Source organism: Delphinus delphis, chromosome 12 (assembly GCF_949987515.2).
Source record: "Delphinus delphis chromosome 12, mDelDel1.2, whole genome shotgun sequence".
In the NCBI taxonomy this organism is placed as follows: Eukaryota; Metazoa; Chordata; class Mammalia; order Artiodactyla; family Delphinidae; genus Delphinus; species Delphinus delphis.
In genome coordinates this window covers 9,633,866-9,650,052 of record NC_082694.2, presented here as the reverse complement: position 1 = coordinate 9,650,052, position 16,187 = coordinate 9,633,866, and the positions used below count along the sequence as shown (strand labels likewise).

General features: G+C 43.8%; 1 protein-coding gene across 1 annotated transcript in view; it reads left to right on the top strand.

Annotated features, from left to right (window-relative positions):
- The window catches only part of VWA3B (von Willebrand factor A domain containing 3B), a 205,646-nt gene that overhangs the window by 74,189 nt on the left and 115,270 nt on the right, over positions 1-16,187 (top strand). The window contains exons 7-8 of the mRNA XM_060027679.1: positions 3,561-3,695; positions 11,527-11,535. Coding sequence (XP_059883662.1) covers positions 3,561-3,695; positions 11,527-11,535 — 144 coding nt within the window. The remainder of the gene's footprint in view (positions 1-3,560; positions 3,696-11,526; positions 11,536-16,187) is intronic.

The window sequence follows — 16,187 nt, the reverse complement described above, 5'->3', positions numbered from 1 at the left end:
CATGGTGACAGACTAATAGAGGGGGTGTCATGGCGGGGGCCTTGAACCCTGGATTTGAATGCCAGCTCAGGGTTCACTGGCAGTGCCCACCCACCACATATACTAAGTGCTCAACAAATATTTGCCACGTGAATAGATGACTGACTTGGACTCTGACAACTGGACTTTATCCTACAAGTGAGACAAGCAAGATTTAACAGGGAGGTGGTGTTTGGTGGCAGGTGGGTCTCCTTCATATGTTAAACAAGCCAGTCAGTACCGGGTGCTGACAACAAACAGCAGCTTGATGTGACGTCACCTCCAGCTAGTGTCAGCATTCTGTGAGCCTTCAAGTGGTCACCACAAGGCCTATGGGGGATGTCAGGGGTTGGGTTGGGAGGGGGCAGCTGGGGTTGGAGGATCTTTTAGGTCACCTGGGTGTCTGTCTGAGGAACCATATCCTGTCTCTGTGCGCGGCAGGATCCGCTGTGGTTTCATCTCCTTTCTGGTTTGGCCTGGAGAACTTCAAACTCACAAAGCTCTCTGAATACTGCAATCTCCTGTGCCCTGTCCTCCACGCTCTTCTGTTTCCAGTGGGGCCGTCCTCCTTGGCTGCAGCCGTCTGATTTCCCAGCTGAGCTCCTTAGAAATGACCCGGATAAAAATGGCAGCCCTTCCTGACTGCCTGTCGAATAACTTGAAATAAAACCTCTCCCTTCTAAGTTAGGCTTTTTTTTTTTGGTTGCGGTACGCGGGCCTCTCACTGCTGTGGCCTCTCCCGTTGTGGAGCACAGGCTCTGGACGCACAGGCTCAGCGGCCATGGCTCACGGGCCCAGCCGCTCCGCGGCACGTGGGATCCTCCCAGACCCGGGCACGAGCTAGCGTCCCCTGCATCGGCAGGCGGACTCCCAACCACTGCGCCACTAGGGAAGCCCTAAGTTAGGCTTTTTATTGCCTGTGGTTTTTCTTGTCTGCTAGCTGGTTTTGTTTCATTATGTTTTGTTCTTAAAGCAAACCAAGTTAAATGGGTAGTTTTGAGTTGTTTTGTTTTCTGATCACCAGCGTAGGAATCTGTAGCTGCCGGATTATAACGACTAAACCAGTGGAGTGAGAGTCTGATGACTGCTTGCTCAGGAGAGCACATCCCAGGTCACTGCTGCCCCTTAAACGGACTTTCCTGTCCTTGGATCAGCCAGCGGCAACTGTATTTCCTTGGAAGTTTTTCCTTTGAGGCTGAAGGAGTAGTCTCCTCCTTCTTAAGATGTTATTGACAAGCCTGGGGGAAATGGAAAGCCTTGACTCATTTGAAACTTTTAAAGAGAGAATTCTGCTACTTAACACCTCCAGGCTAAAGCAAGCAGCTGGAAGCCAGTTTTGCTTTCACAGGGTCAGAAAATCCTGGGGGCTCCAGGTTTGCAATGGGTAGCAGCCTGCGATATTTTTGGAGTTCCAGCGTGGAGCTGGGTACTCATCACGTTTCACTCCTCGGGCTATTGATGGCTGTGGAGCCCTGGTGGCCATCCATCTCTGTCAGGGCTTGTCACTTGCTTCTTAATAAATATAGCTATTAATACTCTCTCACTTGATCTGGCCAACTTCAGGAGGGCCAGAGCTCTGGTTTCCCTTAATTCCGCCCCACCCTTCCGGACTACATTTTAAAAGTCAGAAACATCAACTCTGGTCTGCCCTGGTAGCTTAAGGTCAGTCTTTTGGCCCAGGGTGGACGAATCTCCTGGGGCGGCCCCTACACCTGATGGCTATTCTCTTTCTCTGTGGTTGTGGGATCTCAGGCATCTGTGGACTGTTCAGTGGGATGCCATCAGCAGCTTGGGTAGGGACCTCTATAAACCAGCTGTCCCTTTTCCAGGACACCTAGTCAGGGTGGCTGAATTGGTACAGTTACACCAACTTGGGTTTGACACCCTGCTCTGCCACTCTTGAGGGTATGACCTTGGACAACTAACTAGCTCCACCTCAGTTTACACAGCTGGGAAATGGGGACAGGAATAGAATTTGCCTGGAGAACTGTGAAGAGAGATGAGAAAATGTTTCGAAAGGCCTAAGCACAATGCCAGGCACATAGCAGATACCCCAAAAAGGTGTTTATCATTAGAGAATCGGGACTCAGCTTACTTAAGTAATAACAGCATCAGTGTTCTCTGAGCCGACTGTACACAGTCTGTGAAGTAGATTTCTTGTGCATGTTTGTTTTTAAATAAACTTTTACTGGAATGGAGTCTTTAAAACTAGAGAATACGCCTGCTAAATTCTTGTCTGAGCAACCTTTTAGAAGCACCCCAGAGCAGGGACTCCCCTGTAGCCCCCACGATGCCGTGAGTGGTGCCAGGCTGGCGGCTGGGCCCGCGGCTGCCACTGAAAATGGGTGAGTGGCATCTTCTAAGCACGGTTGCCTGTTGGAGTCACTGCTGGCCTCGTATGCACAGCGGGCTCTGGCGGAGAGAACTGTAGGTTCCCATACAGTTGTAAGAAATAACAGAAATGCCCACATGCTCTTTACTGGGTTTCCCCCATGGTAGCATCTTGCAAAACTATAGGACGGTATCACAACAAGGATATCGATATTGATGCTCTCAGGATACCACCCCAGGTTCCCATGTGTTGCATTTTATAGTCATACCCATCCCCCTCCTGCTCCTATACCCTCCTTAACCTCTGGAGGTTACTAATCTATTAGAGCCAGGATCCTGGTGGAGGCAGAGCCTCTGTCCCAGCCTTGGACTTCTTACCCATGGGATGAATGTCTATTGACTGATTGCTAAAATGATATAAATGTCTATATTAATTAAGCCATATCATTAAAAAAAATGTCATACAGCCAAACCAAACCCTTAACTGAGACACGAGAGGTCCAGAAAAGGAGGCCAAAGAATTGTTATTACATTAGGGAAAAACAGAGTTGTGAAGGTGGTTTCAAAGAAGCAGGGAATCTCAGCTTAATCAAGAGAGGTGAGGGGTTGTTACTTCCATATACCGTTGTTTCCCTTGCTCACAGTGATCACCCTGGCTTTTATTGGGTGCCTTTGAATATTTTTATTCTTTATCTTATTTGAGTATTATCAATAAATTCATCTTAAAATATCCTGACTGCCACAAATATTTACTTTATAAGGATTTATTACCTCCTAAGGTCTGCATTTACGATTTCTTTTTTTTTTTTTTTTTTTTTTTGCATTATGCGGGCCTCTCACTGTTCTGACCTCTCTCGTTGCGGAGCACAGGCTCCGGATGCGCAGGCTTAGCAGCCATGGCTCACGGGCCCAGCCGCTCCGCAGCATGTGGGATCTTCCCAGACCGGGGCACGAACCCATGTCCCCTGCATCGGCAGGCAGACTCTCAACCACTGCGCCACCAGGGAAGCCCTGCATTTACGATTTCTTGAGATGACAGCGTTTTCTTAGGAATCTCACTTCTGAATCTCAGAAAGATGTTAGTGGAGCAAATGGAAGAGGGTGTTCAGAAATATTCTAGAAACTTGGCCGGGCTGTGCCAGGCTTGCTAGGACCACCAGAGCATTCTGGGGCCTTCCACAGCTGCCTGCTCACACGTGTTTCCCTTCCAGGAGCTGGGGTCAGAGAGGACGTGTTTCTCATCTGGAGGGAGATGCAGGAAGCCAGCAGCACGTTGGCCCAGATCCAGAGTCTGGTGGCTGAGCCTCCCAATACCGACGTGGCCACAACAGATCACGGTGGGTGCTGTTTACGGGCACGAGTGTAAAAGAGTCATAACTGCTACTGGTTGGGGATGGGGGCTGTTTCCATGTTCCTCACCAAGGAGAGCTCCTTAGCCCAGCTCCTGAGGGGACTCTGCAGAGCTCTGCTGTGCTCCGTGTGTGTGTGTGTGTGTGTGTGTGTGTGTGTGTGTGTCAGTGTGTGCACATGTGTGTGTCTGCAGTTTGTCAAAGCAAAATCAGAGTTCTATTCAGGGACTATTGCAAGAGGGGAAAAGAGACCACAGTATGGAAGTGGGCTCAGTTATGAATAAACATGGACCAGTGGGGATTTACAGGCAAGGAGCAGGGTGGAGGGTTGGTGGGTGGAAAATTACCAAGAAGAAACATCAGGGTTAAAAGGGGATTTCTGGCTAAACCTATCTGATAGGATTCTTGCTGAAGGCGGGCCGAGATGATCAGACATCACCTGGGGGACAGGGGGAATGAGGAATTTGCTCAGGTATGGGGGGTGGGGGATCCTGGTAAACTGTCTTCTCAGGATTTTTGCTAAAATTAGGCTATGCAGAGACAAACACGGAAGTCCATAGGTCAAGATCCAGTTGAAAAGAGGATTCAGAGGAACCTGGGTTTGGAGTGAGAAATCTGGTTGTAAATCCCAGCTCCATCACTAGATTAACCTGAGTCTTATCTCTTTGAGCCTTAGTTTATTCTCCTGTTAAATAGTGATAACATCAGTCTTAAGAGATTATTGTAAAAATTAAGTAAAATAATGCATGCTTTGCACCAAACAGGTACTTGGTAAATGTTAGCTCCATCTTTTCTCTTTCACAGTTAGGGCAGTGAGAATACTGATTCTTCGTCCTGAGTTCTTGAGTTAGTAAAGGATTTTCCTCTGTAGGGGACTGGTTTCATTTAGGGCACGGCTGGTAATAACAGTAGTTAACAAAGCACATACCTTACACGTCAGGCACTGTTCTAGGCACTTCACAAGTATTAGCTCATTTCCTCGTTACCACAATCTTATAGGATAGCTGCTACTTTTATCTCCATTTAAGGTTAAGTAACTTGCCCAAGGCCATGCCAGAAGTAATGAGGCCAGGACTCAAAACCTAGTTCTTCAGTAAAAATACTGATGTCTGGCTCCCAACCCAGACATTCTGATTGAATCCATAAAGGATGCAATCTGGACATTGGGAGTTTTGAGAGTTCCCCAGGCAATCCTAATGTGCAGCAAAGTTTGGAAGCCCCTGCCATGCTGTATTGCCTCCTGGTACCCTGCCTGTGTTACAGAGGCATCAATAGGGGAGGAGAGCAAGAAGGCCAGGCTGGCTGGGGTCAGGGATGCAGTTGAAGAGGAGAAGCGGGGAAGGGGACACGAGTAGAGGGAGGAGGAGGTAGAAGGCATGGGTGAACTTGCCCTGTGCGACTTAATAAATTCCTGGCAACAGTGGCTTTTTCCTGTGAGTGGGTGTCCTGACTTGGGTCTGGGGCAGCAGCAGCTGCAGTTGCTTCCCCAGGACCAGCTGTCTGGGGTTTCCAAGGAGGGGCCCAATCAGGCTTGTCTGGAGGGGCTGCTCACTTGTGGTGACACCCGTCCCCCCTCAGCATGAGCTTAGAGTCAAGGACTCAGAGAGTCCTCTGTCATCCTGAGAGAATGAAAATGAAGCAGGGGACCTGGGATAAGGCAAACATTCATGCCAGACAAATACTCGCTGCTAAGGTGTCTGGGGGAGTGCTATGGACTGAAATCTGTCCCGCCAAATTCAGATGTTGAAGCCCTAACCCCAGTGTGTCTATATTTGGAGAAAGGGCCTTTAAGGAGGTAAAGTTACATGAGATCGTAAGGGTGGGGCCCTAATCTAATAGAACTGGTGTCCTAATAAGAAGAGAAAGAGATACTGGAGACCTCTCTCTCTTCACACATCACATGAGGACACAGCCAGAAGGTTGCCATCTACAAGCCAGGAAGAGATGCTTCACCAGAAACCAAACCTGTAGGCACCTTGATCTTGGACTTCCAGCCTTCAGAACTGTGAGAAAATAAACTTCTGTTGTTTAAGCCACCCGGTCTTTAGTATTTTGTTATGGCATATTGAGCAGACTAACAGAGGGAATATTGAAGCTTGGGGTAATCTTGAGGGTTAACAGAAGGTTTTTAGATGTTGTTTCTAAAGGAAACAGAAGAGCTATTGGCCTATGTAATCTTTAGAAAGATAGATTGTCATCCCTTTGTTTCAATCTAAAACATACACAGAACTAAAAACCAAAATAACTCCAAGCATAAACTTTCAAAACATGCTTTTTTTGGGGGGGGGCTGTATTGGGTCTTAGTTGTGGCGCACAGGCTCTCTCGCTGAGGCACATGAGCTCAGTAGTTGTGGCATGCGGGCTTAGCTGCCCCGCAGCATGTGGGAACCTAGTACCCCGACCAGGGATTGAACCCGCGTCGCCTGCATTGGAAGGCAGATTCTTTACCACTGGACGACCAGGGAAGTCCCAAAAGATGCTTTAAATGTACCGTTTCTATTTTTTTTAGTTTATTTTATTTAATTTATTTTTATTTTTGGCTGCATTGGGTCTTTGTTGCTGCACACTGGCTTTCTCTAGTTGCAGCGAGTGGAGGCTACTCTTCGTTGCAGTGCACGGGCTTTTCATTGTGGTGGCTTCTCTCATTGAAGAGCATGGGCTCTAAGCGTGCGGGCTTCAGTAGTTGTGGCACGTGGGCTCAGTACTTGTATTTCGTGGGCTCTAGAGCTCAGGCTCAGTAGCTGTGGCGCACGGGCTTAGTTGCTCCGTGGCATGTGGGATCTTCCCAGACCAGGGCTCGAACCCGTGTCCCCTGCACTGGCAGGTGGATTCTTAACCACTGAGCCACCAGGGAAGTCCCTACCATTTCTATTTAAGAAGGAAAATTTGGTCAGGACCTTTCCACTGTTGGATACCAAAAGAAGCTTTTGTAACCTTGCTTTGGCCCCAAAGGCCACATGTAGCATCTGACTTGCCCCCATTGCTGCCCACAGCCCAATGTTATTGAAGCAAAGGCTGTGTCAGCCCAAGACCCTGCGTCTGCTTTGTGTGAGGGCAGCAGCCATTTTCCATGTTTGGCTGCCCAGGGCCTGCAGGCCAGAGGAGATATGGTAGCCATCTGGAGAGGGGAAGGGTAGGATGGAGGAGATCAGGTGAGCTGTCATTACACGTGGAACCTTCATGTGAGTTAGACAAAGTCTTCCTTCCTGGACATAGCAGCCCCCACCTGCCCCCTCGGCTGGGTGCACTGGTTCAGGGACCAACTGGCACCTATAGGACCAGGACCGGGAGGGCAGTTCCTGGCAGGGATGACTCATCAGCCTGATACCTGGAATAAGAAGATGGGGAGGCCACACAATCTGGCCATTGGTAATTTTGACCTCTTTTAATTACCAAGAGCGGTGCATGATAATTCCCTGAGGGAAAAAAAAAACTGACAAAAATATATGAAACATTGGTTTTTAAAGGCGCTTGACACCAAGCAACCAAGGCCAGTGGTCTCTGAGATACAGGAAAATCCAAGGTAAACTCTGATTGTCCCAGCTTAATGCTTAGTGCTCTGAGAGAGTTTCCAGGCCATGGTGTAGGGAGAAGGATCCCAGGTAGAGCAGAGCAAACTTCCAGGTTTGAGAGACAGAGTTAGGAGTCCAGGGAGATCAAGATATCAAGATTTCACGGGACAAAGTACCAGAGAGGAGAGAGGTGCACAGAGAGAGAACTCTGGAAATCTGCAAAGAGCCCCTCTTGTGATTTCTGCTCAATATTGATCATTCTATGAGGAAACTACCCGAGGCTGGGGAAGATCCATTGGAAAGAATTAGAAAGAAAGGGTTTAGAGCTCACACAGGGCCAGGAACAGTGCCTGTTCTTACCAGCCTGATTGGAAAAATTTATAAGTCACAGAGCACTGGGTAGACTACTTGGGAAGGTCTTGCCTCAGTAATGGGGACTGACTAGCCTTAAACTGAGCTCCTTCTAAGAAATCATCAAAGTAAGACATGAAAGTAGAGAGTTCTTTATGGGTAACTTAACTGCATCTCAGAACAAAGCTCAAGAAGATTTATAAGAATATAAAATCATCCAGTACCTAACAAGGTAAAATTCACAGCAATTGGTATCCAATCAAAGTTTACTAGGCATGAAAAGAAGAAAACTGACACAGATGTTAGAATTGGCAGAAAAAGACATTTAAACAGTTACAACTGTATTCCATATGTTCAAAAAGTTAAGTGGAGACAGGGAAGTATTTTTAAAAAATACATGTTGAACTTTTAGAGATGAAAATTTTTAGGGAAGAAAATATCTTACTTGGAAACATGCTGAATGGGATCAATGGCAGATTAGACATTGCAGGGAAAAAGATTAGTGATCTTGAAGCCATAGCAATAGAAACTATCCAAAATAAGACATACAGAGAAAAAAAAACCAATAATAAATAAAAAATAAGAACAAATAACAAAAGAGCGTCAGTGAACTGTAGGACAACTTCAAGTAAACAAATGTAGATGGAATTCCTGAGGAGAGAGGAGGAGGGAGAACAGAAATATATTTGGAGAAATAAAGATTGAAAAATTTCCAAATTTGATGAAAATTATAACTTAGAGATCCAAGAAATTCGATGAATGCCAAGTACAAGAAGATGAGGGGAACTGTACCAAAGGACATCACAATCAATTTGCTTGAAACCGCTAAGGAAGAGAAAATGTTAAAAGCAAGCAGAGCAAAAAAGACATTTTCTGTAAAAGGAACAGAGATAAGCATGACAGCAGATTTCTTGTTGCACATGAAAAGACAGTGGAGTGACATCTTATTTTTTTTCATTCAATACCTTAAACTCTCAATCTAGAATTCTAGATTTTGTGAAAATATCTTTCAAAAACAAAGGCAAAATAAGGACATTTTCAAATGTACAACAGCTGAAAGAATTTATTATCAGCTCATCTGCACTGCAGGAAAAGTTAGAGGGAATCCTTCAGGCAGAAGGAGCATGTAATACTTTGATATGGAAAGAAATGAATGGCGACATGGTTCTACACAAAGGAATTAAGGACACTGGGAATAACTGCATGGGTAAATAGGTGGTATTTTTCTATTCAGATACCGTTAAAATTTGACAGTTGACTGTTTAAGCTAAAATAATAACAGTGTACTGTGGGGTTTATACCATGTATATAAAAGTTAAGTGTATGACAATAGTAGCATAAAAGCAGGAGGGGAATAGCAGCATTATTCATAAGTTCCAAGGATGAACAACCCAAAAGTCCACCAACAGATGACTAAACAAAGGGTGGTATATACAGACAATGGAATATTATTCAGCTTTAAGAAGGAAACTCTGACACATGCTACAACACAGATAAACCTTGAAAACACTATGCTAAGTGAAAAGCCAGACCCAAAAAGTGGTTACCTGGGGCTGGTGGGATTGGGGAATGGAGGGAGTCACTTAATGGGTACAGAGTTTCTGTCTGGGATACTGTAAAAGTTCTGGAGTTGGATGGTGGTGATGGTGATTCAACAGTGTGAATGTACTTGATGCCACCTAAAACTGGTTACAATGATACATTTTGTGTTATGTGTATTTTACCACAATTGTAAAAACAGCAAACCACTGCATTGCAAAAAAAAAAAAAAAAAAAAAAAAAAATCCAGGAGGGGAGAAATGGAAATATGCTATTGTAAGGTTCTTACACTATGTGTGGGGTGATATAATATCAATTGAAATTAGACCATGATACATTGAACATGTGTACTATAAACTAAAATAACCACTAAATAACAAAGCAAGCCAACAAACAAGATAAATTGGATTTGAAAATACTCAATCCAAAAGCTGTCAGGAAAAAAAGGGAGAGAATTAAGGACAGATGGGGCCAATAGACAACAAATAGCAAAATGATTGACAGAAACCTAACCGTGCATATGGCAAAACTTACCAGTTTGTACATTTTAAATGTATATGGTTTATTGTTATCAATGATCAATTATACCTTAACACAGCTCTTAATAAAGTAACACAGGAGGCTGTGCATCTCTCCTGAAGTGCTGAGCTGTTCAGAGACATTGGTGTTGGCATATACGAGCATTCTATGTGTTTGTGTGTGTGTCTGTGTGTGTGCCAGGTATGGCTCTCAAACGATAATATGGCCTTTCTCACAAAACGTTCAAGAATTTGTCCAAAGTTAGGGAGACTTTACTCTTCTTTGGATGATGCTTCAGCTCAAAGCATTTCAGGAACTCTGCATTTGCAGTAACCTTCACAGACATTTTATGACTCACTAGAGATAATTAGTCTAGTCATGTTGTGTAGTGATGCTGAAATTGGACTCCGCATACTTGGTTGGTTCAGGATATCAAACTCAATGTCAAGAGACAAGGAAAAGGCAAAAGGTCCATTCAGGCTCTGTAGGAAGTTCCGTCAAGGAGCTCTACGGGAGTTTTGAGCACTTTTTTTAACAAGTGGAGAAAGAGATAATGCTCATTTTTATTGGCATTGTATTAAATAACTGGCTGGATTTCCCACCATTGGTGATGGTGAAGTACACAGGTTTGGAGTTACAAAGACATTAATCTTGGCTCTGCCCATTCCTGTGTGACCCTGGACAAGACATTTATTATCTGTGCCTCAGTTTCCTTATTTGCAAAATTGGGATAGTGATAATACCTACCCAATGTGCTGTTGTGAGAATTAAATGAGAAAATATATGTAAAACACTCAGAACTGTGCTGACACATAGAATGTAATGATAGCATAAAAAAACTTTGATCCATTTATTTATTCTTTTGTTTATTGAATGCTCACTATATGTAGCTCTGTGCTAGACAGTGAGTATAATGACGAAAAAAAGACGTGGAATGGCTCCTAATAAAGCAGGATCTTGTACCATTTCTTGTTCAGGAAGGGTAGAAAATCAGAAGCACATGGAAGTGTAATTCCCACCTGGGGAAGTATGACTAAGGAAAGGTGTGAGCTCCTGAGGTTTTTGGGGTAAAGGAAAGCCTCGCTGAGGAAATAACATTGGAGCTGATATCTGAGGGTTGAGGGGGTGAGTTAATGAGATGAAGGGTGGGAGTAAGGGAAGAATTTACGCTAGGCAACAGAATAGCGCATGCAAAGGTCCTGAGGCAGGAAGGAGCATGGCACTTTAGTAGAGCTGGAAAAGATGAATGTGGCCAGAGCTCAGAATTCAAGTTAGCAATTGGCCTATGATGAGTCTGGAAAAGTACCTACGGACCAGACCATGCTGGGTCTGGAGTCCATGGCATGAGAAGTCAGTTCTTTTTTTTTTTTGCGGTACGCGGGCCTTTCACTGTTGTGGCCTCTCCCGTTGCGGAGCACAGGTTCCGGACGCGCAGGCTCAGCGGCCATGGCTCACAGGCGCAGCCGCTCCGTGTCATGTGGGATCTTCCCAGACCGGGGCATGAACCCGTGTCCCCTGCATCGGCAGGCGGACTCTCAACCACTGCGCCACCAGGGAAGCCCGAGAAGTCAGTTCTTAATTTCAGACCAGTGGGAACCCAGTGGAAGCTTTTAAGCAAGGGAATGATAAGATCAGATTTGTATTTACAAAAAAACCACTTTGACTATTGTGTGGGAAAAGATTGGAGGGGAGGGACCAAGTGAGGATGAGGGAAGAGAGTTAGGATGTTAATATAGACAAGAAATGAAAGAATATTGGACTAGGGTGATAGTATGTGAAGATGATGCTAGGTGGGCAGATCTGAGGGAGAATTCAAACATTGAACCTGGCAGGACTTGGGTTAAAGAAGATATAGGTGTCAAAGCTAAGCTCCTAGATGAATATTGACGAAGCTGATTAATAAGCAGCAAGTGAGAGTGCTAGAAAGGACCAGTATTTTGTTTAACTCAAGCATACGTTTTCTCATGTGTAGTGAGCTCTGTATTTTCTAGACGAAAAACACAAACATAAAAACATCTGCATAAGAGTAGCATGTAATGCTTCCACAAATCAGTGTTAAGGCTCTCACTGAAAAAATCCCCCCAAAATGTGGAAGAAGAATTATTTCATTAGGATTCTGTAGATGTGGTGCATTTAATTCAGGAAGGTTATTGGAATGTAATACAAGATACGATAAAATGTCAAAGCTAGAATCATGTTAGAAAGTGACTGTGTTAAATGAAAATAAAAATTCAACTTACCAAGATTTGTGGAATGCAGCAAAAGCAGTACTTAGAGGGAAATTTATAGCATTGAATGCAATTAAATTAAAAGAGAAGACAGATCCAAAGTCAATAAGCTTCCACCTTAGGAAACTAGAAAAAGAGGAGCAAATTAAATGCAAAGTACACAGAAGAAAAAAATGATAAAAACTGGAGCAGGTATTAATGACGTTGAAAACAAAATCTGTAAAGAAAATCAACAGAATCAAAAGCTGGCTCTGGTTCTTTGAAAAGATCCATAACATCAATAAACCTCTAGTCAGGCTAGCTAAGAACGAAAGAGAAAACACACACATTACAAATATCAGCGATGAAAGAGGAAACATCACTAGGGATCCCATATTAAGAGGATAGTAAAGGAATATTATGAACAACTCTGTGCCTACAAAATTGATAACCTGGATGCAATGGACCAATTCCTTGAAAGGCACAATCTGTCAAATCTCCCACAAGAAGAAACAAACAATCTTAATAGGCCTGTATCCGTTAAAGAAATGGAATCAATAACAAACAACTGTCCACAACAGAAAGCACCAGGCCCTAAAAGTGACTCCTGAAAGCATCAAGAGACAAGTGACTCATCACATGCAAGTGATCCTCAGTACAATGAACAGCTGATTTCTCATCAGACACCATAGAGGCCAGAGGCAGTGGGACGAAATATTCAAAGTGGTGAAAGAAAAAGTCTGTCAATGAAGAATACTATATCTGGGAAAATTATCCATCAAAAGGAGGAAAGATTAACACATTCAAGATAAACAAAAACTGAGAGATTTCATTGCTAGAAAACTTGCCCTATAAAAGATAATAAAGAAGGTCTTTAAGGATGAAATGAAAAGGTATTAGAGAGTAACTTGAATCCACATTATAAAGATAACTACATGGGGGGCTTCCCTGGTGGCGCAGTGGTTGAGAGTCCGCCTGCCGATGCAGGGGACACAGGTTCGTGCCCTGGTCCGGTAAGATCCCACATGCCGCGGAGCGGCTGGGCCTGTGAGCCATGGCCGCTGAGCCTGCACGTCCGGAGCCTGTGCTCCGCAACGGGAGAGGCCACAACGGTGAGAGGCCCGCGTACCGCAAAAAAAAAAAAAAAAAGATAACTACATGGGTAAATATAAAAGACAGTATAAATGTAGTTTGAACTTATTCTCCTATTTGATTTAAAAGACAACTGCACATAGCAGTAATTATAAATATGTGTTGATGGGCACATAATGCATAAAGATATAATTTATATGAGAATAACAGCACAAGGAGTGGGGAGAGAATGGAGCTATATAGGTGCAAAGCTTTTGTGTACCTATTGAGATTAATTTGGCATTTATCTGAACTAGATTGTGGTAAGTTAAGATAGTAAGTGTAGTCCTGAGGGCAGCCACTAAAAATATAACTCAAAAAATTTAGTAAAAGAAATGCCAAGGGAATTAAAATGGTATACTAGAAAATATCTTTTTGGACACAAAAGGCAGTAATAGAAGAATAGAGGAACAAAAAAGATTTAAGACGTATAGAAAATAAATAGCAAAATGGCAGATGTGAATCCTACCATATCATCTACTATATTACATAAAAATGAATTATACACTTCAGTTAAACAGCAGAGATAAACACATGGATTAAAAAAAAAATGTTCCAACCGTATGCTCTCTACAAAATACACACTTTAGATTGAAAGATGGAGATAGGATGAAAGTCAAGGATGGAAAAAGACATACAAATAGTAACAATCAAAGAGCTGGAGTAGCTGTGCTAATTTTGGACAAAATAGATTATAAAACAGAAAATTTTTACAAAGAGATATCTGATAATAATAAAAGGGTCAAGTTACCAAGAAGGTATTATAATTGTAAACATATATGCACCTAACAGCAGATCTTTAAGCAAAAACTGGCAAATTGAAAGGAGAAATAGTTCAACAATAATAGTTGAAGACTTCAATATCCTACTTTCAATAATGATGGAGGGACTTCCCCGGTGGTCCAGTGGTTAAGGCTCCATGCTTCCATTGCAGGGGGCACGGGTTAGATCCCTGGTCAGGGAACTAAGATCCCACATGCCGCAAGGTGGCAAAAAAAAAAAAAAAAAAAATGAATGGAATAACCAGGCAGAAGATCAATAGAAAACTTTAACAACACAATAAATCAACTAGACTTAATAGATATCTATAGATATCTGTTCCACGCAACGGCATTATAATACACATTCTTCTCAGATGCACCCAGATTATTCTCCAGAAGAGACCATCTGTTGGACAATAAAATAAGTCTCAATAAATTTAAAAGGATTAAAATAATACAAAACATGTTCTCTGTTGATGCAAGATCAAAAAAGTGGCAAATATTTTAATTTCCCAAGGGAAGCAGATTCAGATCTCTGTCTTGGTTTAATTCTAGTATTCCCACTCTAAGAGTTGCCATTCTCACTACCGCAAGAATTTCAGGTTCTTAACCTTAAATTCCCAAACTCCATTAATCCTTTGCTCGTTTCTTAATCTTGATTTTTCCACTTTATACTAAACATCTTGAATTGGTCTGTGTTTCTCTTGCCGTGTCATGCTATCTTATAAAGAAATAGTTGCCTCTGGTATAATTTGTGGCCTATGTCACTGATCCTCAACTATTTTCAGTTTATTTTCAATGTCATTTTAGACATAGACACATGAAATGTGTGGCTTTCGAAATTCTTCTCTTGGAGTCTGTGCTCTACTGGTGGGTTCTTCTTAGCCTTCATGCAGGTTTGTCATGAGCTATTGCTCCTTATCTCTCAGTGTCTAGTTGCAGGTATCATCAGAAAGTAAACATTCTTCCTGCAGCTGCCTCATCCACAGCCTACTTGTAATTTTTTGTAAGCTTCCTTCTTTCAGAATCACGGGGCAGAAGAAAAAAAATTAGAAAACAGAACGATATCTTTGAGAGGCATTAGCTCCTCTCCCACATCCTATCCATTATCCGTGCTTTATGTTCTTTATTTTTACATCTGCTTCTTTTTTGCCTCTTTGTTCATTTAACTTCCTTCCCCTCCTGCTTACACCCCCTGAAGATTATAGGAGTTAGAGAACTCAGGGTTGGGATCGTTTTTTTGCTGGTTTATTGAAGTTGCATAAACCATGGAACCCTTCTTTTCAACAGATTCTACTTTGATTTTTACAAGCATTACAAGTAGGAAGTAAAAATCATTTTCAGGGGAGAAAGGGCCTAGACTTCATCAAGATTCTTTCCCAATCTCCCATGAACGTAATGGTTGCACACGCTAATCATCATTCCCAAGATTATTCAACAGTCCACTCGGGGCAGACTCTATAGCTGCCAGTTTGGACTCAGGCGCATATTAGAGATGTGACTTCAGGCATGTCACTGCATCTCCTTGTACCCCTGCCCTCGTTTGTGCACCCCCTGGGGCACTCCAGAGAACCTTTACCCCAATCTGCCCGGTGAATCAGTTGTGCAGAGTATCAGTGGGTACCTTTCTCTGCCCTTCCATCTCCTCCTCCCCCTGGCTTGGCTCCCCTCCCAGTGCCAGGCAAACGTGCTCAGCCCTCGGTGCTTTAACAAGTGTCGATGAACAGAAGATATCAGTCAGTCAGCAAGTGCAGTGCACAAAGTGTGTAACTGCCCGGAGACTGTCTACTCTCCTGAGCCACGCTGTCAACACCTGTCTCTTGGGCTCCCGACCCAGGTGGGCCTCATCATCCCACCTTCAGAGAACCCTCAGTCCTACCAGCTGCTGCCTGCGGAGCCTGTTGAAATCTCACCCATCTTACCAGCAGGAGTGTCCGGATTTCTTTCCCTGGCAGTTGCCCCCTTTCTCCTTCCTCTCTCTCCCTTCCCAGCTGTCCTCAATTCTTCCCCCCTCCCTCTCTCTCTTTCCTTCTCTTCTCTTCTGTTTCCCTCCTTCCTTCCTTCCCTCCTTCCCTCCCTCTCCTCCCTCCCTCCCTCCCTCCCTTGCTTCCTTCCTCTCTCTTTCCTTGTCTCTCGCTTGCTTGCTGTTGGACACCATTTCCAGCTTCTTTGTAACTGTCTCACGGTGCCACTTCCCACATGACGTGCCACTTCCCACGTGCCACTTTCCACATGGTAGCCAAGGGCTGGTTTACTGTCTCATGATACTTGTGATAACAGGGATGTTGGACAGTGTGTACCAAGCTGTGATCTATCAAATAAAAGCCCTGCAAAATGTTCTGTGGAGAAAGGGCTTAGACTAAATGCCTTTAGGAAATACTATTCGTGCCTCTGCTCACCGTGAGACCCACTGCTGATTCCTACAACAAAGGCTTTGACAAGTCCTTCATTGAAAAACCTGTTGAGACT